At 39.7% G+C, this 22,546-nt stretch overlaps 1 protein-coding gene across 5 annotated transcripts in view; it reads left to right on the top strand.

Moving 5' to 3' along the window:
- Window positions 1–22,546, top strand: part of SMG6 (SMG6 nonsense mediated mRNA decay factor) — a 212,796-nt gene that overhangs the window by 11,344 nt on the left and 178,906 nt on the right. For all 5 annotated transcript variants that reach the window (XM_008526314.2, XM_070562918.1, XM_008526313.2 and 2 more), the window contains 2 exons: window positions 4,458–4,568; window positions 4,946–5,158. In XM_008526314.2, the coding sequence (XP_008524536.2) occupies window positions 4,458–4,568; window positions 4,946–5,158 (324 nt within the window). The remainder of the gene's footprint in view (window positions 1–4,457; window positions 4,569–4,945; window positions 5,159–22,546) is intronic.

Below are 22,546 nucleotides of genomic sequence, written 5' to 3'. Positions count from 1 at the left end.
ATATTCTATGGGTTTGAATAAATGTATAATGACATGTATCCACCATTATAGTATCACACAGAATAGTTTCACTGCCTTAAAAATACCCTGTGCTCCATCCCCTGATTCATCCCTCCTCCCACCCCCAAACCTCTAGCAATAACTAATGTTTTTACTCTCTATAGTTTGGCCTTTTCCAGAATGTCATATGGTTTGAGCCATATAGCGTGTAGCCTTTTCACATTGGCTTCTTTCACTTAGCAGTATACATTTAGGGTTATTTTTGTGGCTTGATAGCTCTTTTATTGTTGTATAATATTCCATTGTGTGGTTGTGTACCACAGTTTATTTATCCATTGCCCTATTGAAGGACATCTTGGTCGCTTCCAAGTTTTGGCAATTATGAATAAAAATGCTGTAAACATTTCCATCAGGTTTTTGTGTGTACCTAAATTTTCAACTCATTTGGGTAAATAGCAATACAAGGAATGTGATTGCTGGATTGTGTGGTAAGAGTATATCTAGTTTTGGAAGAAACTGTCAGTCTCTTCCAAAATGGCTGTTCGATTTTGCATTCCCACTAGTACTGGATGAGAGTTCCTGTTGTTCTATATCCTTGTCAGCATTTGGTGTTGTCAGTGTTATGGATTGTGGTCATTCTAATAGGTGTATAGTGATATCTCGTTTCAGTTTGCAATTCTTTAATGACATATGTTGTGAAACATCTTTTCATATGCTTATTTGCCATCTTTGTATCTTCCTTGGTGAGTTGTCTGTTTAGATCTTTTGCCCATTTTTAATTTTTTGTGTGTGTGTGTGAGGAAGATTATCCCTGAGCTAACATCTCAGCCAATCTTCCTCTACTTTGTATGTGGGATGCCACCACAGCATGGCTTGGTGAGTGGTATGTAGGTCTGCACATGAGATCCAAACCCGTGGACCCCAGGCCCCTAAAGTGGAGCATACAAACGTAACCATTATGCCACCAGGCTGGCTCCTGCTTCTTTTCTTGTTGTTGAGTTTTAAGAGTTCATTGTATATTTCGGATACCAGTCCTTTAACAGAAATGTGTTTTGCAAATACTTTCTCTCGGTCTGTGGTTTGTCTTTTCATTTTCTTAGCAATGTCTTTTACACAGAAGTTTTTAATTTTAATGAAATCCAACTTGCCAACTTTTTCTTTTATGGATTGTACTTTTGGTATAGTATCTAAGAAATCATCGCCAAACCCAAGGTTACCTAGATTTTCTCCTGTGTTATCTTCTAGGAGTTGTATAGTTTTGCATTTTACATTTAAGTCTGTGATCCATTTTGGGTTAATTTTTGTAAAAGATGCAAGGTTTGTGTCTAGATTCATTGTTTTGAATATGGATGTCCAGTTGTCGCAACACCGTTTGTTGAAAAGGCTATCCTGTCTCCATTGAATTGCCTTTGCTCCATTGTCAAAGATCTTCGGACTATATTTGTGTAGGTCTATGTCTGGGCTTTCTATTCTGTTCCATTGATCTATTTGTCTGTTCTTTGGCCAGTACCACACTGTCTTGGTTACTGTAGCTTAATAGTAAGTCTTGAAGTTGGGTAGTGTCAGTCTTCCAACTTTGTTCTTCTTCCTCAGTATTGCGTAGGCTATTCTGGATCTTTTGCCTTTCCATATAAACTTTAGAATCAGCTTATTGATATCTACAAATCTAGGAGTGTGAAGAGGTATCTCATGGTTTTGATTTGCATTTCCCTAACGACTATTGATGTTGAGGATCTTTTTGTATGCTTATTGGTCATTTGGAGAAGTGTCTGTTCAAGTCCTTTGCCTATTTTTTAAAAAATTAAAAAATATATTTTTAATTGTAAAATACATGCAAAATGAAATTTATCATCTTACCTATTTTTAAGTCTACTTAGCCATTTTAAGTGTACCCATTTTAAGTGTTCGGTAGTGTTAAGTACATTCACATTTTTGTGCAACCAATCTCTAGAACTCTCTTCATCTTGCAGAACTGGATCTAGACACATTAAACAATAACTCCTCATTCCCCCCTCCCTCCAGCCACTGGCAACCACCCTTCTACTTTCTGCCTCTATCAATTTGTCTACTCCAGGTACCTAATATAAGTAGAATCATACATTCTTTGTCTTTTTGTGAGTAGCTTATTTCACTTAATATTATATCCTCTAGCTTCATCCACGTAACAGCTTCTGTGAAAATTTCCTCTTTCTTTTTATTTATTTATTTAATTTTATTTTTTTGAGGAAGATTAGCCCTGAGCTCACATCTGTGCCCATCTTCCTCTACTTTATATGTGGGACGCCTCCCACAGCATGGCTTGCCAAACGGTGCCATGTCTATACCCGGGATCCGAACTGGTGAACCCTGAGCTGCCGAAGTAGAATGTGTGCACTTAACTACTGCACCACTGGGCTGGCCCCTTTGTTCTTTTTCAAGATTGTTTTGGCTATTTGGGAGTCCTTGCAATTCCATATGCATTTTAGGATTGACTTTTTTCATTTCTTCAGAAACTGTCATTGGGATTTTGATAAAGATTGCATTGACTCTGTAGATTGCTTTGGAGAATTTTCCATCTTTACAGTATTGTCTTCTACTCTGCAAACACAGGATGTTTTGCATTTGTTTAGGTCTTTAATTGGTTTCAGAAATGTTTTGTAGTTTTTGGTGTTTAAGTTTTGCACTTCCTTGGTTAAATTTATTCCTAAGTATGTCATTTGTTTTGATGCTATTGTAAATGGAGTTGTTGTGATTTCCTTTTCAAATTGTTCAATACTAATGTGCAGAAATAGAACTGATTTTTTAGTATTAATTTTGTCTCTTGCAGCTTTGCTGAATTCCCTCAGTGGCTTTTTTGCCATTCTAATTAAATTGGTATATTTTTCTTTAGTGGACCTCTTACCTAAATTAGTACTGCTTTCAAGTCTTTTTCCTCTGTCCTCTCTTTTTCTGTCTCCTTATCCTAGTTGTCTTTTTTTTTTCTGGGAAAGATTCACTCTGAGTTAACATCTCTTGCCAATCTTCTTCTTCCTTTTTTTCCCCCTCCCCAAAGCCCCAGTACACAGTTGTATATTCTAATTGTAAGTCCTTCTAGTCCTATGTGAGCCACTACCACAGCATGGCTCCTGACAGAGGAATGGTGTGGTTCCACGCTTGGGAATCAAACCCAGGCTGCTGAAGTGAAGCGCACCGAAACTTGACCACTAGGCCATCAGAACTGGCTCTCCTAGTTGTCTTTTAACATCACTTTCTCAACTTTTTTGTCTCCTCTTATCAGTTATCCAGTGAACCTCAAGTATTTACTGAGGACATGCCTCTATGTGCAGTCCTTTGCCAGGTGCTGTGAGTGATAAATATGTAATGTGGTTTCTGCCCTCAAAAAAACTTTATTGAGAAGACAATTGAGGTATATAGACAGTGATACAAATTAGACTTTATGAAATATGATGAGATTGATTGTTAGATGCACCATTATATTCTGTACCACTAAGAAAGAAAAATGTGAATTAAAATAAGACATAATGGTAGATATTGATTGTAAGTTGTATCTCAACTTCAGAGATGTTAAAATAGGAAAAAAAATTCTAGAATTGATAAAATACAGTCTAAAATCAAGTATGTGGCATAGGGGAGAGAGAAGCTAGTATTTTAGATGCATTGTGAGACAGCTGTAGAAGAAGGTAAAGATGTGTATGAATTTGAAGAGATAGGCTTTTGGACGTTCTTTCCCCCTTTGTTTCAGTGTTTTTCTCTTTTCCTTTCTGACCCTCCCTTTCTTTTACTTCTTTTCCCTATTAATTGGTTGTAAAATGGACTTGAAATATTTATTTGCTGAATTCATTGGATGGTGGTTTATTTTTCCTTTTCTCAGCAGAGTCAGTATGGTACAGTGAAAACATGAATTTAGGAGCCAGACAGACCTGGTTTCAGTACTGGCTTATCCAGGAGTTGGCTTTGAGACCTTGTTGGACAAGTTATGTAATAATCTCCCTGAGCTCCCGTTTCCTTATCTTTAAAATGGGAATAATAATACCTATGGGGCAGTGTCCTTCAGTTTAGAGATAATATCTATGAAATGCTGATCACTTGCCTCAATGTTATGCTTAATCAATGATGTTGCCATTGTTTATTTATAATTTAAAAAAATAATAAATAGTTAATAAGTGAGTTTAACATTTTCTCTAAAAACAAAACATAATTGGCTTTTATGTTTTATGAGGCTCTTTATTCTCTTCTCCCTCTTATGAGTACTTGGCTCTTAGAGTACCTCTGCATGTAAGAGAGGTACTGTGCAAGAAGAGATCTCTGATGTAATTACCATGGCTTCCACCATGTATAGCATTATGATTTTCTTATTGGAATTCCTCACAGCTTGGGGCACAGGTTGGGAGGGATAGTAGGGTTTCCTGGGTCAGCTGACTCAGGTTGGAGTCAAGAAGAGAATTGGTTGACTCAGTGTCTCTGGTCTCTTTCCACAGAGGAGGAAGCTTGATGCTGTGTATTACTATATGCGCAGTTTAGCTGCCAGCAATCCTATCCTGACTGCCAAGGAGAGTCTCATGAGTTTGTTTGAAGAGACCAAACGAAAGGTGAGTGGCGATGTAGGCAGAGTTATTTCTTCCTATAAGAATGTGTTTTTCTTAGTGCTTCTGTGTCCTCAAGAGAATGACTAATAAAGTCCTCAAGGGGTCCCATCTGGCTGTGCTGATGGAGAGTCAGTCAGTCCCTATGCAGAGCTAAACTCATCTTTAGCAGAGCTCTCCAGGGCCCTTGGGTATACATGTTCCACAGCATCTAGTTTAGAGAATTAATAACCTTTGTGAAACAAAGCAGATGCTCCTTTGGAATGATGGCATAGTCTTTACTTTTTATAGCCATTGAGCAACAAACTCAGGTGAGGTGAGCGCTTCTCTTTTTTAGCTGAATCTCAGGAGAGTCTGAGCTTTTGTGTTTGTATGTTGTACAGGCCGAACAGATGGAAAAGAAGCAACACGAGGAGTTGGAACTGAGCCCTGACCAATGGCGGAAAGGAAAGAAGTCTACTTTCCGGCATGTTGGAGATGACACGACTCGCCTGGAGATCTGGATTCATCCATCCCATCCTCGGTCCTCCCAGGGCACTGAGTCTGGGAAGGATTCTGAGCAGGAGAATGGGCTGGGCAGCCTGAGCCCCAGTGATGTAAGTTCCTTAGGGTGCTGTAATGAGCAAGACTACCTAAGTAAGCATGAGTGCTCTGGCACATGCAGCTGTAAGGCACTGCCCAGATGTTTTCCACTAATCACAAGGAAGGCAGATCACTTCATGCTCCCTGATGTCCTCATCCATCTCCTCCACCTACACTTCCTTTATCTTTATGTGCTTCTCCCTTTCACCACCATGTGGCACTGTAGAACTTAATACAGGTAATTTTCTAAGTGAAGGTTTACTTAGTATAGGATAAGAACTTTTTGCTGCTTTGGGTTCAGAGTAACCAATATGATGCTTCAGGATTCCATGTAGGATTTTGTGAAGCTAGGGAGAGAGAACATAATAGTTGGAAAACTGCAAATGGCTGGTTCATTGTGCCTTGAGAGTAAAATTCATAGTAGAATGGGTTGGTGGGATGAGCTAGAACCAGATCTTGGAGGATCATGCAGTAATTTGGCCTTTATTCTGAAGGTAGTAGGGAGCTATTGAATGCTTTAAATAGGGAAATAACATGTCAGATATGTGTTTTAGAAATATAACTGGCTCCTTTGTGAAAAGTCTAGAGAAGAGTAAGACTACATGTAAGAAGAGTAGGAGTGTGCTACAGTAATCCAAGTGAGATGTGGAAAGGACCTGAGCCAGAAATGGCTTTGGAGGTGGGGAGAAGTGAGCAGATATGAGGTATATTAATGAGGTGTAGAATTCAACAGACTTACTTGGACGTGGAGAGCTGAGAGAGAAGAGGGAGTCAAAAGTAAGGCCTACCTACGTGTTTCTGCCTTGGAAACTGGGTGGATGATGGTCCATTCCTTGAGTTAGGGAATAAAAATGGGATTGGTTTTAGGAGAAAGATATGATGAGTTTAGTTTTGGACATGTTAGAATTTCTGTAGGACAGTGAAGTGGAGATATTTAGAGGCTAACATATCTGAAGCTGAGGAGAGTGGTCCAGACCGGAGATGAAGATATTTGAAGGGATCCTCATAGATGATAATGAAGTCATGAGAGCTGATTTAGTCACTTGAGGAAAAAACGTAGAATGATAAATAGGTTGAAAATCTAAAAGAAAGGTGTTAGATGGCAGGGAGAGCTCCTTGCAGAGGATGGGAAGGGAGTAGGTTCTAAATCACAAGTGAAGAGATGAGCCTGAAAGAGGTAGAGGTCTCTCTTCTTATGCTTGAGGGAAAGGAGAAACAGATAATTGGGGATGCAGGTAAGTCTGTGGATTTTCTAGCAAGATGAGGGAGGTCCTTTTTGATGTTTTCTATTTTCTCTTTGAAGTTGAAGGCATGGTTATCTGCTGAGGAGTCAAAAGTGGTGGGATAGGGAGACTTGTCCTTTGAGGTTTAATTTAAAATTTCCATTTATCTTTCTATATTCTTCTTAGTCTTTAGCTGTTTTCTGGATGACTTAGAAAACAGTCATTGCTTATAAATGGAACTACCAACTTCTATGTGCCATGGTTGCATGGGGCCCCAGCATGTCAAGGTGCTTCACAGGAGTTGCTGCTATGGTAGAGTCCCTCACTGCTGCCCTCTTCTAGTTTGGATATTACAGCCTATTGCAGGAAGTAAATTGGAAGCCTATTTGAATAAGAGATAAATTGTTCTATTGGATTAGCTCCACGGTCTAATTACCTTTAAATTGTAGCAACAATGACAGTTTGAGAAAGTGTCTCAGGCTTTCTTGACCTTGGCCTCAAAGTTGAAGAGTATCCCTCATAAAGGTTATAACTAATCTTTTATGGATCTTCCTTTTCTGTTAGGTGTTTTATTTTTTAAGTGTCTTGTCAGGAAGACAGAAATATAAATATATGATTATAATGTAGTGTTCTAAGTGCTCTGATAAAGGCAAGCATGAGAGGCTGTGGGAGCACGCAGTTAGAGCACCTAATCTCCTCATGGTTAGGAAATACTGTGATGAGGAGGCATTTGGCAGCTGACGGATGATATAAGGGCATTCCCACTCTAAGGCATGAAAACCTGAAAGAAGAATGAAGGCTTAGGGAAGTGCAAGTAGTTCACTATGGCTGGAGGCTAGGATGTGAGAAGTGCACTTGATAGAGAGTTGAGTCATCCTTTACCCCTTCCTTTTCTTTTCTTTCTTTTTTTTTTGAGGAAGATTAGCCCTGAGCTAACATTCACTGCCAATCTGCCTCCTTTTGCTGAGGAAGACTGGCCCTGAGCTAACATCTGTGCCCGTCTTCCTCTACTTTATATGTGGGACGCCTACTACAGCGTGGCTTGGCAAGCGGTGTGTAGGCCTGCACCCGGGATCTGAACCGATGAACCCTGGGCCACCAAAGTGGAACATGTAAACTTAGCTGTGCAACTGGGCTGGCCCCTACCCCTTCCTTTTCTCTATCCCCCCCGCATGCAGTCAGTAACAAGAGTTGTGAATATACGTCTTAAACATAATTTGAATCCATCCACTTTTTTCTATTTCCACTACCGCTATCCTAGTCCAAGCTCTCATCATTTCAGTAATCCATAGACTATTGAAAGAAGTTCCCAGTGATTTTTCCACATTTATTTTCCTGGTCCTCCTCAGGCTTTTCTTTTCTTTTCTTTTTCCGAGGAAGATTAGCCCTGAGCTAACATCTGCCAATCCTCCTCTTTTTGCTGAGGAAGACTGGCCCTGAGCTAACATCCATGCCCATCTTCCCGTGCTTTATATGTGGGACGCCTATCACAGCATGGCTTTTGCCACACGGTGCTATGTCCGAACCCAGGATCTGAACTGGTGAACCCCGGGCCGCTGAAGTGGAACGTGCGCGCTTAACCGCTGCTGCACCGGGCCAGCCCCAGGCTTTTCTTTTTTGACAGTAACCCAAATGAGCTTCCAGGTGCACATTTCTGATCATGTTGCTTTTCTGCTTGAAAGTCTTCAATTGTTCCTTTTTGCTGTTAGAATCAGGTCCAAAATCCTTAACATAGTCTACTGGGCCCCACATAATTTGGGCCCTGCTACTTCTAACCTTGTCTCATATCTCCCTTCCCCCTTTTGTTGTTGTTCTTCAGCCCCCCTGGCTTCTTCCTTAAAAGGCCCAAGCTCTTTTCTGGCCCTTTGGCTGTTGCATATTGTCTCTGCCCGCAATGTTCTTCTCTCTTTATCAGCCCCATTCTTACTTTTCCTTAAATTCTCAGCCTAAATATCACTTCCCTTTTCCAGGGAATCTTTGCCCGATCCCCAAACCTGGCTGTTTCCCCTTTGTAATACCACATATCTAATTAAGTAATTTTAGGTGCAGTTTTGTTGGTGGTGGTTAAGGTCTCTCCCTTGCTAGATTCAAGGCTCTCTGAGAGTGGGGTCCGTATCTCATTGTTCACTGCTTTATCTCCAGTACCTTCATGTAGAAGATTCCAAATAAATCTTAGTTGAGTATGTAAATGAGGGGAGGAACAGTGAGGGATGAGGCAGGAGAAGATAGGAGGGGCCAGATACTTCATAAATATCAAGTAGTTTGGATATCAAGTATTGAGGATTTTAAGCAGGGGGCTGACATAATCAGGTTTGATCACTCTTTTCGTACTTCTGGTACTGGAACAAATTTATTTGTTTTTTAAAGAGAATTTTAGGGGCCGGCCCCATGGCCAAGTGGTTAAGTTCGCGCGTTCCGCTACAGTGGCCCAGGGTTTCGCTGGTTCAGATCCTGGGCGCAGACATGGCACCACTCGTCAGGCCACGTTGAGACGGCGTCCCACAGGCCACAACTAGAAGGACCCACAGCTGGAATATACAACTGTGTACTGGGGGAATTTGGGGAGAAAAAGCAGAAAGGAAAAAAAAAAAAGATTGGCAACAGTTCTTAGCTCAGGTGCCAATCTTTAAAAATAAAGAGAATTTTAAAAATTGCAGAAGTAATACCAATTCATTGTTCCTAAATCAAACAAAAATGTATGTAAAGTTTAAAGTGAGAGTCACTTGTATTCTTGCCTTCACTATTAACTATTTGATGGAGATCTTTTCAGACCTTTTCCTAAGCATTTATAAGTGTGTACATATGCACACATACCTGCAGACACATGAAATGTATTTTTTAACAAAAATGGGATTTTTCTGTATGTGCTAATCTGCAGTTTACTTTTTTAAATTACCAATTGGGCATACAGTCAGTTCTGCTGTAATATAACACATTACTAAAAATCACTGTGCTATGCAAAATTGCACAATAAAAACCACAGAGCTTATGGGGAAAATGGGGTTAGGGACATAACACTCAAAAACTTCCTCAGTGACATATTAAAAAAAAAAAGATATGAACTGAATAAAACACTTGTACAATTTTATACGTGTTTGTTGGTTAAGAAATACGTAAGTACTGTCTTAAAAAAGACCTGACGTTTGCTTGTAGAAGTAGGCTTCAGAAGGATCGCAGCTTGTGAGTTATTGTGAACTGGTGGAAGGAGGGTTATTTGAAATTGGATGGGCAGGTGTAACACCAGATGTGGATAGGTGTGGCTCATAACATTTGAGTTCACGTGGTGAACTGCAGTGGCTGGTGGATGTTTGGGGTGTGTGCCTGTGTGTGTTTTGTGTATTCCTGTGCAGCTCGGTTCAGCTGGGTGGAGTTTTATGTGTTTATCTGGTGTTTCTTGTGAACAAAATCTCACGTAAGCAAATACAAAATCTGTGTTATACTCAAACTGTTCCCTAATGTATTGATCACGATGGAACAAACTGACATTTTCAAAACAAGCATTATAGCAGAACTGACTGTGTTTCTATTTGTCTATGAATCTTTCATCAGTATGCATGATACTTCATTATAAAGATGTATGTCATTTATTTAACTTATCTGTGTAATTTAAATATTACTATTCATTTCTTGTTCATTTTAATTGTCTCTTTTGGGTGATTAGCCTTAATAGGAATTGCTGCTTTGACAACTCCTAGAGAGTTTCTAGCACAAACTGCTGAAGTTCAGATCTATGAAGAAGAAACAGAAAATTTGGCTTCAGGTGGTTGTTAGTAATAGTAATGAGAGTAAAGTCCCAGCTAGTTTGTTCTCTCTCTGCCAAGCACAGGCTTTGGATCTCTCTCTGAGTGGCTGTAGGAGGTTAGCTTGTGGGTTGTTGGTTTTCAGTCTTGAGATGTGGTTTGGGTTGAACATGCAACCTGGGGAGGGACTGCCAACCTCAACTGTAAGTGGCATCTTCTTAAACTATTGAGACTCACATTTAAATTCTCCCTGCCAGCTAGGCCACTCAAATTCAATGTCGCCTGGGTTCCAAGCAATCTTTGTTTAGTGGATGTGCCCTCTGGTATGCCTCAGCTCCCTTTGGAAATCAGAAAAGGGTACTGCTAAGCAAATGAGTTGTTGCTGATAGTGAGTTAATTAAGGATGTTATCGCATCAGAAATAATTTTCACACTGAAAGGCAAGGATCTCTGATGGAATTGTTGAGGATTTTCTCAGACCTGATTGCTCTGTTATCAGCATCTTGAATAGAATGTCACATGTGTGTATCTGCTGGGGAAGAATGAGCAAATGAGAATAGGAGCTGTTAATAGATGTTTATATGTCAAATTTTAGTTTTTGTGTTCTGTTATGATTTGGTTTATCATTCCCAGCATTTTCCCCAACTGACTGTGACAGTTGTACCTACAACATGTTTGATGCTGTGTGTAAAAACTGTATCATTAGATAAGTGAAATGTCATTGTATATTTGGTGAAGTTCTTTCCAAACCTTCCTTCTCTCTGGCCCCTCTGAGTGTGTTTTGGAGTTCAGACTGGACTCTACCCCAGCATCTCCGAATACCTATTATTTGGCCTTTCCTTATTTGAATCTCTCATATCTTTTTTTTTTAAATTGTTTTTTAAGATTTTATTTTTTTCCTTTTTCTCCCCAAAGACCCCAGGCACATCGTTGTATATTCTTAGTTGTGGGTCCTTCTAGTTGTGGTATGTGGGATGCCGCCTCAGCATGGCTCAATGAGCAGTACCATGTCCGCACCCAGGATTCGAACCGACGAAACCCTGGGCCGCCTGCAGCGGAGCGCATGAACTTAACCACTCAGCCATGGGGCCAACCCCAAATCTCTCATATCTTATTTCACCCCCAAATGATATTATTTGCTTTGGTCTTTTTCCTTTTATTCCTTTTACTTCTGTCACATTCTGTTATTTATTTTATTTCTTTGCATAGTGTCTTTTTTCAGGACTTGTTCAGGTCTAGTATTCAATGCAGTTACCCCTGAGTTTTTGGAGTAGAAGTCTGTGTTCTGGGTCCAGTGCTTGACTAGACTAAAGTTTAGTTTACCTGTCCTACTGTGCCAGCTTTGTGCTAGGATTGTGAAGATGAATATGACATTATTTCTTCAAAGAGCTTAGAGTCTAGGGCATGGGTCAGCAAGCTTTTTCTGTAAAAGGCCAGATAGTAAGTATTTTAGGTTTGCAGGCCATATGGTCTCTGTTGCAACTACTTAGCTCTGCTGTTGTAGCACTGAAATAGCCATAGGCAGTATGTAAATGAATGAGCATGGCCGTGTTCCAGTAAAACTTTATTTACAAAGAGAGGTGGCAGGCTAGATTTGGCTTGTGGGCCTGGTTTGCCATCCTCTGGTCTAGTGGAAGGAATGGGTACATAAACAGAATGTTTCAGTATGCAGTTGATTATTGCTATTTGTGGTAATGTTCTATGAAGTTGCCATAGACACTGAATTAGTGAATACTGAACCATTGCTCCTAAGGAAAATATAAGGTTAGGTTCCTATGATCTCTGGCTACAGGATTTTCATCACTTAATCAATACGTAACCTTGTTTTATGTATGTTTCTGTTTAAAGACACCTTATTTAATCTATATTGTTGATTCATTAACATTGAATTCATGGCCAACAGCATTATAACTCATGCCCAAACAAAACTTACCTAACACATGTATTTTCTCCTTAAGGCACATCACAGCCTTTTTGTGCTTAGCGACAGCATTTCAACACTACACTTGGGGACCATTTTAATCAGCAAGGTGACCAACAAAAATGTGAAAAACATGGCACTAAATAGACCACAAAAAGGACACTTGTTTAAAGTATGAGAACTCAAACAAGAAGGCAGAGAGTCACCTTGTTCGACCTCAACTGGGAGTGTGCATATTGGGCAACTCAAATTTTTTTTTTTTTTTTAAAGATTTTATTTTTTCCTTTTTCTCCCCAAAGCCCCCCGGTACATAGTTGTGTATTCTTCGTTGTGGGTTCTTCTAGTTGTGGCATGTGGGACGCTGCCTCAGCGTGGTCTGATGAGCAGTGCCATGTCCGCGCCCAGGATTCGAACTAACGAAACACTGGGCCACCTGCAGCGGAGCGCGCGAACTTAACCACTCGGCCACGGGGCCAGCCCCTGGGCAACTCAAATTTTTTACCATTCTGTCTGTGTCCACAAATGACTGCAGAAGCACCATGAATATTGATTTGGGTATTACTAATAAGTTTTGGTGAGTGGATGAATTCACAAATATGAAATCCACAATAATGAGGACCAGCTGTATTGTGGTAAGTGTTGTGAGGTAGATATGCGTTTGGTACTGTGGAAGCACAGAGAAGGGCACTAGGTGCAAACCTTGTGGAGACATGGGTTGTGCTGACGAAAAGGAGAGCAAATTTGGAAGGCTTCCTGGAAAAGTTAACCAGGCAGAATGAGAAGAGAGTATTGCAAGTGGAAGGAACAGCATGAACAAAGACAGGAGGTGCGACACAGCAGAGATTTGCAGGGTGTCTAAATCTGTGGTAATTTGGAGGATAATGTGAGAAAGTTGGAGTGGGAGAGGGACTGAGTAGTCCTCAGGATCTCATTTGGCGCTGTGCTATGCATGGGTGGTGGTTGGTATAGTATACTTCTGGATTCTGGAAATAATTTGTTTCTGGAATTTCTCATTGTTTATTTGTCATGTCTGCATTTTTAATTCAACAAAAGCAGTTGTATTCCATTCATTAAATTTGGTAGGATGCAAGTTGAATTTTTTGCCCCACAGTTTGCTAATTTAAGGGCTACTCTTTTATTTATTTATTTTAATTTTTTGGTGGGGAAGATTTGCTCTAAGCTAACATCTTTTCCCAATCTCTTTCTCTCTCTCTTTTCTTTTTTGCTTGAGGAAGATTAGCCCTGAGCTAACATCTGTGCCAGTCTTGCTCCACTTTGCACATGGGTGGCCGCCACAGCATGGCTTGGCTCTGGGCTTAATCACTATGCCACGGGGCTGGCCCCAGGGCTACTCTTTTAGTCAGTGCTTTAGGCATTCTGAACTCAAACATCCAGAAGATTCTAGTGTCTCTCTGTGTCTTGGTTATTGGAGGAAATTGCCAATGGCTTTGGTTAAGTAGGGCAAAGCTTTTTTCTTTTCATCTTGATATTTTTATTGCTTTAAAAAATTTACAAAGCCAATGCGTGCTTATTGTAAAAATTTGAAAATGCAGATAAACAGTTTGTTTTTACCACCTAGAGATAACCACTATTAATATCTTACTTAGGGTATGCTCTTCCTGCATGTTTATATAGGGCACAGTGTTTAGATTGGAAATGTTTAATGCCCATTATCCTGGGGAATCAGAAGAGAAAAGTCCATACCTGATTATTAACCCATGATCTGATTGGAAAAGTGGTATTCTAATTTCTTAGGTCGACAGAGTTACCTGTATCTTGGTTTTTATCAAAGTAGCACAATTAGAGTGATACTATAATGTTCTCTCTTTCGTGCGTAAAGAGAAACTTCTCAAGCCACATGAATAAGGAAGAGTGAGTTCAAAAAAGGTTGGACATCTCATAGGACTGATTCTTGTGTTGAAGGAGTGAGTCTGAAAGGGTCTGCTTCATGAGGAAGTGTCGTGAGCTAGTGATAAATTGGGGCATGAGGAATTAATTTGATGGCCCCTGGGCATAGAAAGTTTGTGACTTTGTTTGAAAAGCTGAGTTCTTGTTGGAGAATTTTCTAGGCAGTAATGTTGGGGTTGGTTTCTAGGTCAGTGGGAATAGAGATTAAAAGATCTAGTGGAGGAGTGATTGCCTTTTTAAAGATTTTAATTATAGAAATATTTTTTGAATAGGTAATATATTATATGCGTTTATGTAGATTATCTCCATTTTCTTACATTATTAGTGGCATGTCGTATGCTGTTATTCACATTTGCTTTTTTTTCCCTATTACTATTTGACTTGGGAGATCCTTCCATGAGTGATTGCCTGCAAGTCCGTTGTATCTCTCTACAGGCTGGCAGGTTGATAGCTTTCGTTAAGTTTGTCCAGCATCTTAGTGCAGAGGTTAACAGCTTGGGCTTTGGGAAGTCCTAAGTTCAAGTCCTAGTTTTACAGTTGTCAGCTGTGAGACTTGCGGCATGTTCCGTAACCTGGCTGAGCTTCAGTTCCTCATCTGTAAGATGGTGATAATGATAGACTAAATGAGATAATGCATGTAAAGAACAGTGGGTGGCATATTGTGACTTCTCAAATGGTGGTGGTAGTAGTTATTTATGTACTTAGATTTTTGTTATAATGATCTTTTAAGCTATTAGGTTTATTTTTGCATTTTTCACTATCTCTAACCAAAGTGAACAATGAGGCTTGATAATTCACAAACTGACAGTCCACTGTCTAAATGCAGACCTGTTTTGTTTGACCTGAAGAACTTTATTGTTAATAAAAAATTTCAAACACATACAAAAGAAAATAATATAATGAACCCCCATATACCTGTCACCCATATTCAACAGTTGATCAAGATTTTTCCACATTTGTTTCAGCTTTCTCTCCCCTCTGCCCCATTGAAGTATTTTAAAGCAAACCCTAGATATCACATCATTGCGTTCCTACATATTTCGCTTCTGTGTGTACCTTTTAAAACATAATGGACATTTTCTTACCTACCACAATGCTGTTTCCATGCCTGTCCTTGGCATCATTCAGTATCTCATCCATAACTTCATTTTTTGCATTATCTAGAACATGTCTTCTTACAGTTGATTTCTTCAAATCAAGATCTACATGTTATATTTGATTGTTTTAAGTCTCATTTAATCAAAAATAGCCCTGCTTTCCCTTTTAAAAACTTTCTTTGTGTCATTAGCTTGTTAAAGAAGCAGATCAGTTGTCCTATAGAATTCCCACATTCTGTGTTTGTCTGTTTCCTTGTGGTGTCATTTAACCTGTCCCTCTATTCCCCATGTTCCTGTAAAGGAGAGTTACCTCTAGAAATTTGATTAGGTTCAGGTTCAGCCTTTTTGGCAAGAGTACTTCATAGGTGGTGCTGTATACCTCTTTTTATTTTTTTGAAATATAGTTGACATACCATATTATATTAGTTTCAAGTGTACAGCATAGTGATTTGACATCTATATACATTGTGAAATGATCATCACGATAAGTCTGGTAACCATCTCTCACCGTACAGAGTTATTACAGTATTAGTTGTGTGCATCATTTTGTACTGCATTAGGAGCTGTCTGATTATTTCACTTTTAGCGATGCTAAGACTAATCAGATAGTTCAGGTGGTACAGATAGTGGCTTTTTGTTGGTTTTGTTTTAAAATTTCAGCCAATTGCCAGCTAATTCACAAAAAAATAAAGATCTGGCAACAATTCACCAGAGCCAGGTAACAGCTACCCCCTTTTAATTGACTTGTGTTGTCTAGTTTGCCAGCAGCCCCTGCAACTTTCCTATGCTCACACATTGCTCACTTAGATCACCTACCTCACCTATGTCGGTAATTGATTTTGTGAGTGTGCTTTAAAAGTGCCACCAAAGTGGGTTATTGCAATTCAGGTTTTTAGGAGGTATTCAAGTTGTTTCTCAAAGATTCTGTTTAAGATTGGCAAGTCTTCCAAACAGGGCTGACTCTGAGCATAGGGAAATGTCTTAATCATTGGGCCATAGATTTTTTGCTATGATTCATTTGACATTGTCATTGGTGTTGACCCAGAAACTAGGTAACATTGTGTCCTGCTACCGTAGCTCACTCTTTGCTGTCCAGCAGTGGACGTAAGGAATCTGAAGATATCATCTCTGTTTCCTAATGAAGTGTGTACCTCTGGGAATTGAGGCCTATATACCGAGCTCTGGGACAGCTTTCCATAACATCCTGTTGCAACCAAGTTTGGTGAAAAGTGAGAAGTTAAATTGCCTAAGTATGTGAACTGAAAAGCTTCATGCTGTGTTCTAGTAAAGTCTGCATGCCACCCACCAAACCAGTTGGTTAGAAATAGACTTTTCTTGTCTCATGTAGTTTTTACCTATCCCCAGGCTTTTTTGTAGTTACCTGAAATCTCTGGCAGAGTGAGAACCTTGTTTCTCTGGGTTCTGGAATCATAGTTCCTGTCTGAAATTTTGCATGCTGCCCCTACCTGAATCTCTGTGTCCATGTTTCCATGGTGGTTTTTCCTTCGAGGCTCTGTTATAAGTTGAAAATGGTGATTTTCTTTCTGACTCTGAATGCATGGCTCTATGAGGCTGGGTAGTATATGAGTATATTTTTTTTCTTGGATTTAATTAAGAATCCAGCAAAGTAAACATTGGCCAAGAAAGGAACACAGCTTAACTGTGGGAAACCCAGGTCAGGTGGCCTATAATATACAGAGCTTTCACATGCTCAACTTTTTATATTTGCTTAAAGGCTTTTTTTCTAAGTGTGTTATGCAGGTGGCATTTCCTTCAGACCTGCCATTTGTCTTGCTTTTCAGTGCCCCATGCATAATTTGTGCACCTGAGCTGCTGCTGCTGCTGCTGCTACCACTGTGCTGAAAAGAAAGCTGTGATGTGTGGGTGGCACACATCTAATGCTTCCACCTTTCCCTCACTCCCCCACCCCATGAACACAGCTGTAGGTCAGAGCATGGTTTTAGAAGACCTGCTTCCTTAGGCAAGATGCCTTGTATTGAAGTCAGTTCCAATTCCTAGAGCCGTATTGTGAGCCTTTAGGTTGGCAGTTGCAGAGCTAGTGCCATTATGAAGCTCAAAAAAGCTTTTGGCCTGATTTTCTCTGGATAGCATAAGCATTGATTTAATCTATAATGATAGATCAGAATTGAGTCTCTATTCTAGTAGGTAAATGTTTTATCTGTAGTAACTTGATTATTTCATTACCCTATAATTATATAATCGTAACAGAGAACCTCAGCTTAATTTTTTGGCCTCATGAATATGAAGATTCTGTGTCCGTAATGTGGGTACCATGCAGTTTTTCAGGGTTGCTGTGGGGATTGTATTAACTTCATGTCATTTGTATAGCCCTTTACTTTTGTAAAGTAGTTTGCAGTATGTACCTCATGTCATCCTCTTCCACCCGGGAAGCTATTTGAAAGTATTCTTCTATGAACTGAGATTTGGCAACTGTGGTGAGAGGAGTTCATAAAAGCCTCTTTCTTTAGGAAGAAGCTACAGATTGGCTCTCTTTTTCTTAGGCCGTGAGAAACAGCTTGGTGAGATTAGTTTTAAAGGTAGTCGGAACCAGGACTGGGTAGTTCAGATACTGATAATGTGAAGTGTGCTGTGAGGAGCAGCCCCTAACAGGTAAGGACTGGGGATGCTTGCCTGGATCACTGCTGGACTCTTGGGCCGATATCTTTGTCTCTTTGTGGTTGGCAGTGAGTGGAAGTTTCTCAAAGCACATTGGCCCTACCTACAAACCCTTAACGCCCCATATGACCTCGGTCACCAAACCACTTCAGGGCTTTATTTTTATCCTAGCCGTTTCGTTTCAAGATGTGAGGTTGGTTTCTTTCCTCTAACAGAGCGAAGTTCTCTGGGGGAAGAAACAGAGTGCCAGGGTGCAGTTGAGACTGGTTAAACACCAAAACCACACTCTTCGTCTTTCTGGGCTTGAGACGTGACATAAGCCATGCTGCAAACACCAGCTTCCATGCTGTGAAGAAACCTTGTCAGATCTCACTTCATTTATTTTTTTGTGCTTGTTTTGTTTGTATTTTTAGACAAGTAAAATGTGGGGAAGAAGAGGTGTATCTACCCATTCTGCTTTAGCTAGAAATCTAATTCTAAGAATGGACACTTTTTTAAAATCCATTATTTCCCAGCCTAAGGTTTTTCATCTTCCCCAAGGGTGTTGATGAGAACTCTCACAACTCACCAGGTCTCAGGAAACCGGATTACCAACATATCCTGTTCGCGTGCATGTGTGTATTCTGTGTTACCCACAGGCCACTTTCCACCCCACGTGACCTTTAGTTACCATCCGGAAAGTCAGGACCCAGATACCAGTCAGAATTTCCAGGCTTTGGTTTGGTTTAGACATTTTAGAAAATGTTAACATTAGTAATTTTAAAGAGCCTTTTGAGTGGCACGCACAGTGAATAGGAAGTAATGTATCCTAAAGAGAGGGGAAAGGCAGTGTCTGTGCTCTTTCCAGTAACGTGTTTGAAAATGAATATTCAGAAGAAAACTTGTGACTCAAATGCACAGGGGAGGAGAAGGAGAGATGAAACATCAATTGATTAGAAGTCTAATACTTGCATTTGTAATGTAAAGTAATACATTACTGCATTCTTTAGAATCGTAGTATACATTATTAAAGTTGTTTGTAACACACTCCATCACATTTTATTTTAATCAGCATCTCTCAGTGTAAACAGACTATAATGAGTCAGGTAATGCTCTAGAACATGAGTAGATAAAAGACTGCCAGTGGCCTGTAAGTTAAGAATAGTTTACTGCATTTTTACATAAGGAATTGTTTAAAAAGAACATGTGACGAGACGTATTTGACTGACAAGGACTAAACTGTTTACTCTGTGACTCTTTACAGAAAACATTTGCCCACCACTGCTAGAAGCTGGGAAGGGTTAAGGCAGTTAACGCAGAGGTCCTTCATTTAGGACATTGATTGTTAAGGAGGGTGCTATTGCCTTTTGGAAGGATAGTTCTTCATTTTGCAGGCCTGTCACTGCAGGATGTTTAGCATTCCTGGCCTGCCCACTAGATGCCAACAGTGGCCCACACACATTTCCAAGCACTCCCTGGGAGGGGTGGTACTGTTCTGGTTGAGAACCACCGATTTTGGAGCTTGATGAGATGGAAAACACCTTGTTAAGGTTTCCTTCTTCATTTCCTCTCAGTCGGAGAAACAGACTTGGGATTTGTCTCTTCATGGCATAGGGATCAACCTTAGTGAGAGAGAATTCGAGTAACTAGTGGAAAGGGGAGAGTTTTCAGTAGAGTAGAATACAGAGGTTTTAAGGAGGGCATTTAATGAGTGTGTTTGTTGCTTGTTCACTGTTGAAGAATTGTTGAGATTGATGTATGATTTATGAAAGGTTTGTTTTGATGTTGCCCATTCTTTGAAAAGCATGTTGCTCTCTATGTGAGAGGAAGAGTGGCCATCTTTGGCTTCAATGTCCAGATGATTTTGAGATCTGTGGGAATCTGTGTGGTGTATTTGAGAGACTTGTTCAAAGCCAATGTAAAGATGTAGTTTTGGCATCTCGTGAATAACCTGATATCTAGACTTAAGCCAGAACTCTGGGGTTAGAGAATTTTCCAGCCTGGGAGAGTTGACTGAGAAAAGTCCTCCTTTGGCTCCTTTCCAAGTTAGACAAGGGAGCAATCAGCTGCTGAGTTCCAGCCAACTGGAGTGTATGAGGGTGTACTATAAATTGTCCCTTAGGGTCCAGCTCCTAGTCTGTGAAGAGCCTTCCAAATAAGAATGAGACCCTTACACTGGATCCTTGTCAACCTGCAGCTGCTTGAGGAAGGAGTAGAGTAGTGGGTGATGTTACCGTGGGAGCAGGTCACTTTATATTGTAACGTACTGCCTGTCGTGTGGGGTGAAAGACTGTACCAACCTTTTGTTTTCTCCATTTTGCCTTTCTCACCAATTTCCTATTTTGGTTTTTGTTTCTGACCGTACTCTTAGGGAGATATATCCATAGTTTTGTCATTCTGCAATCCCTGTCTATTCTTAAAGGTTCCAAATTTTCATCTGTCTACTCTGTTTTTAGTGTGTTAGATGTGATGTTTGGGCTAAGACAGAGAATATGAAATAGTTGTTTTCTTGGCTCATGATCTTCCCATAGTCGGCAGACTGTTTGTTTGGCTCCAGGGGGAAACTCCAGGTTTTTCCCCTCTTGGAAGCCTTTCACTTTACTCATAAATATTTAATATTGGAGTTACTGCTCAGTTTTATTTTCTCAAGTATTAGTGTGTAGACTCTCCAGGCCAGAAGGAACTGAATATACTATCGAGACTCTTTCTGATGCTTGAGTCCCTATAAAATGTGTATACCCTACATTTTATTTTTAAGAGCTTCAGTGATTTTTCCAGTTATTTATCTTCCATCTGTCTATTGATCCAAAAATTTGTTGAATATCTACTATGGGAATCACTAGGCATCTCTCCTACTATTGTCTTTTCCATGTCATTCATGCCTAGAACCATCAGAGAGCTGTGTACCTAGGTGACATGTTGGTCCTTAGTAGCCTTGCTTTGATTGAATTGTACTTTGGAGTAAGGTCATCAGCCTATCTTAAGATAAATAGTAATAAAGAGTTTCTTTGTGGAAACCCATGTGAGAAATTTCTGCTTCTAGTATCAGAGATAGTTGTGTGGGCTTTTTTAACCTCATGCACATTTATGAATTTGTTGTTTAGAGTAGTTCTCTATTTTAATTGTTCCAGAGGTTAGAGCTGAACCTGTAACTTCCTTTAATAAATGTGCAGGACTTCCTGGCATGCATTTTGTGTCCTGTCCTGACTACCAGTGACCTCTAATCTTTTTCTCTTTGGCTCTTCTTTCTTGTTTTTAATTTATTTTATCTTGCAGTACAGAATATACCTTTGTATGTTGCCTTAAATAACTGGCTTCACAGTTTTATATGGACATTTTTCTCTTTTCTCTTGCTTATTCACTTGTAAAACCTCTTTCTCAGATCAGCAAGTCATCCCTGAGGGGATCAAGGTTTTCTCTAGCCCCATTCAGGTCATTTCCATAAATATTTAGTAAGTACCTTTATATGTTAATCATGATTTTAGGCATTGCACATAGAAAGGTAAATAATATTCATCCTTCCCTCAAAGATACAGTCTAATAGGAAAAACAGATATGTAAATAAATACTTGCAATAAACTGTTACGAGTGTAATAATAGAACTAGGTATACTGTACAGAGGTAATACAGAGGAGAAAGAGGTTAACTTGTGATGAACAGGGAAAGCTTCATAGAAAGGTGATTTATCCTTAATTTTGAAGGATAAGAGAAGTTTTTTAGGTAGATGTGGGTAGCAAGCTTTTCTGGCAGAAGGAGTAACATGGATAAAAACATGGTGTGGTTAGAAACTGCAAGTGGTTGCTTCTGAGATTCGTAGCCAAGAGTCTATCATTAGAATATCTTAGGCCATGCTGCAGACATCTACACTGATGCTGTCTAATCAGTCACAAAGTAGATAGTTCTGAGCTTTTGATTTGGCCCAAGCTTAGAAGTGGATCCTTCAAATAGTTCTTCTCTGCTTTATTTTATGCATTAGCAAAGGTTGAGTCATCCTAAAATCATGCCTTCCATCATTCTGGGAAGCTTTCTGAGCCAAGCCCAACTTGGCTTAGGAATAAATTATGCTTTGTGTTGTAACCATGGGCAATAAGTCCTATTCTTGCCCTTCACACGCACAGTAGGACTGCAACTACTTAAGCATATGGGAAAGAGGAGTTGGGATAATACCCTCTGTGGGTTTGCATTTTTCTGGAATATTTCTTTCTTGATAAAGATGTTAAAACCTTATTCTGTCTAATGAGATTTTGAACTGACTTGTGCCACAAATCTCCAAGATGCTGGGTCCTAATTTGTAAAGCAAACTATGTGTAAGTCAGTTGACATTCTCTCTGAGGAATTTCTTTGGCAGATTTCCTTCAGACTTCTGGACAGATCTGTAAAACAGTATGGCTTTTAAAATACTTTGAAGTGACATATATCAAAAGGTTGAGTAAGGCACTGATAGATGCCCTTGGTGCCCTGAGAAGCTGTATCTTGTGGCTGATGCAGACTAGGAGCAGATCTTCTGGATTACATTCCTAAATTTCTTTTATTTCTATGAATACATTTCTTAATCTCTTCCCTTGTTTCTACATCTGTAAAATAGGCATATAATTTACACCATCACCAGATCTGGTATTTAATACTAGTGTAGCTTTCTGAACCTAGATGGAGCCCCAAACTTTTAGCACAGTTGCCCTCATTTCTACCACCTCAGAGTTAGAATCTCGCTGGACGTTAGCACATATGGAGCAAAGGGTATTGGCCATGAGTAAAGGCTTTTTATGGAGTAGCAGAAAAGATTGTAGTAGTTTAAAAAAACTTTATTACAGTATAATATACTTGCAGAAAAGTGCACCTATCAAAGTCATACAAACTAAGCATACTTGTGTAACCAGCAGAGTAATTGGTTTTTGACT

Source organism: Equus przewalskii, chromosome 10 (genome assembly GCF_037783145.1).
Source record: "Equus przewalskii isolate Varuska chromosome 10, EquPr2, whole genome shotgun sequence".
Classification (NCBI taxonomy): Eukaryota; Metazoa; Chordata; class Mammalia; order Perissodactyla; family Equidae; genus Equus; species Equus przewalskii.
This window is presented reverse-complemented; position numbering and strand designations above follow the sequence as displayed.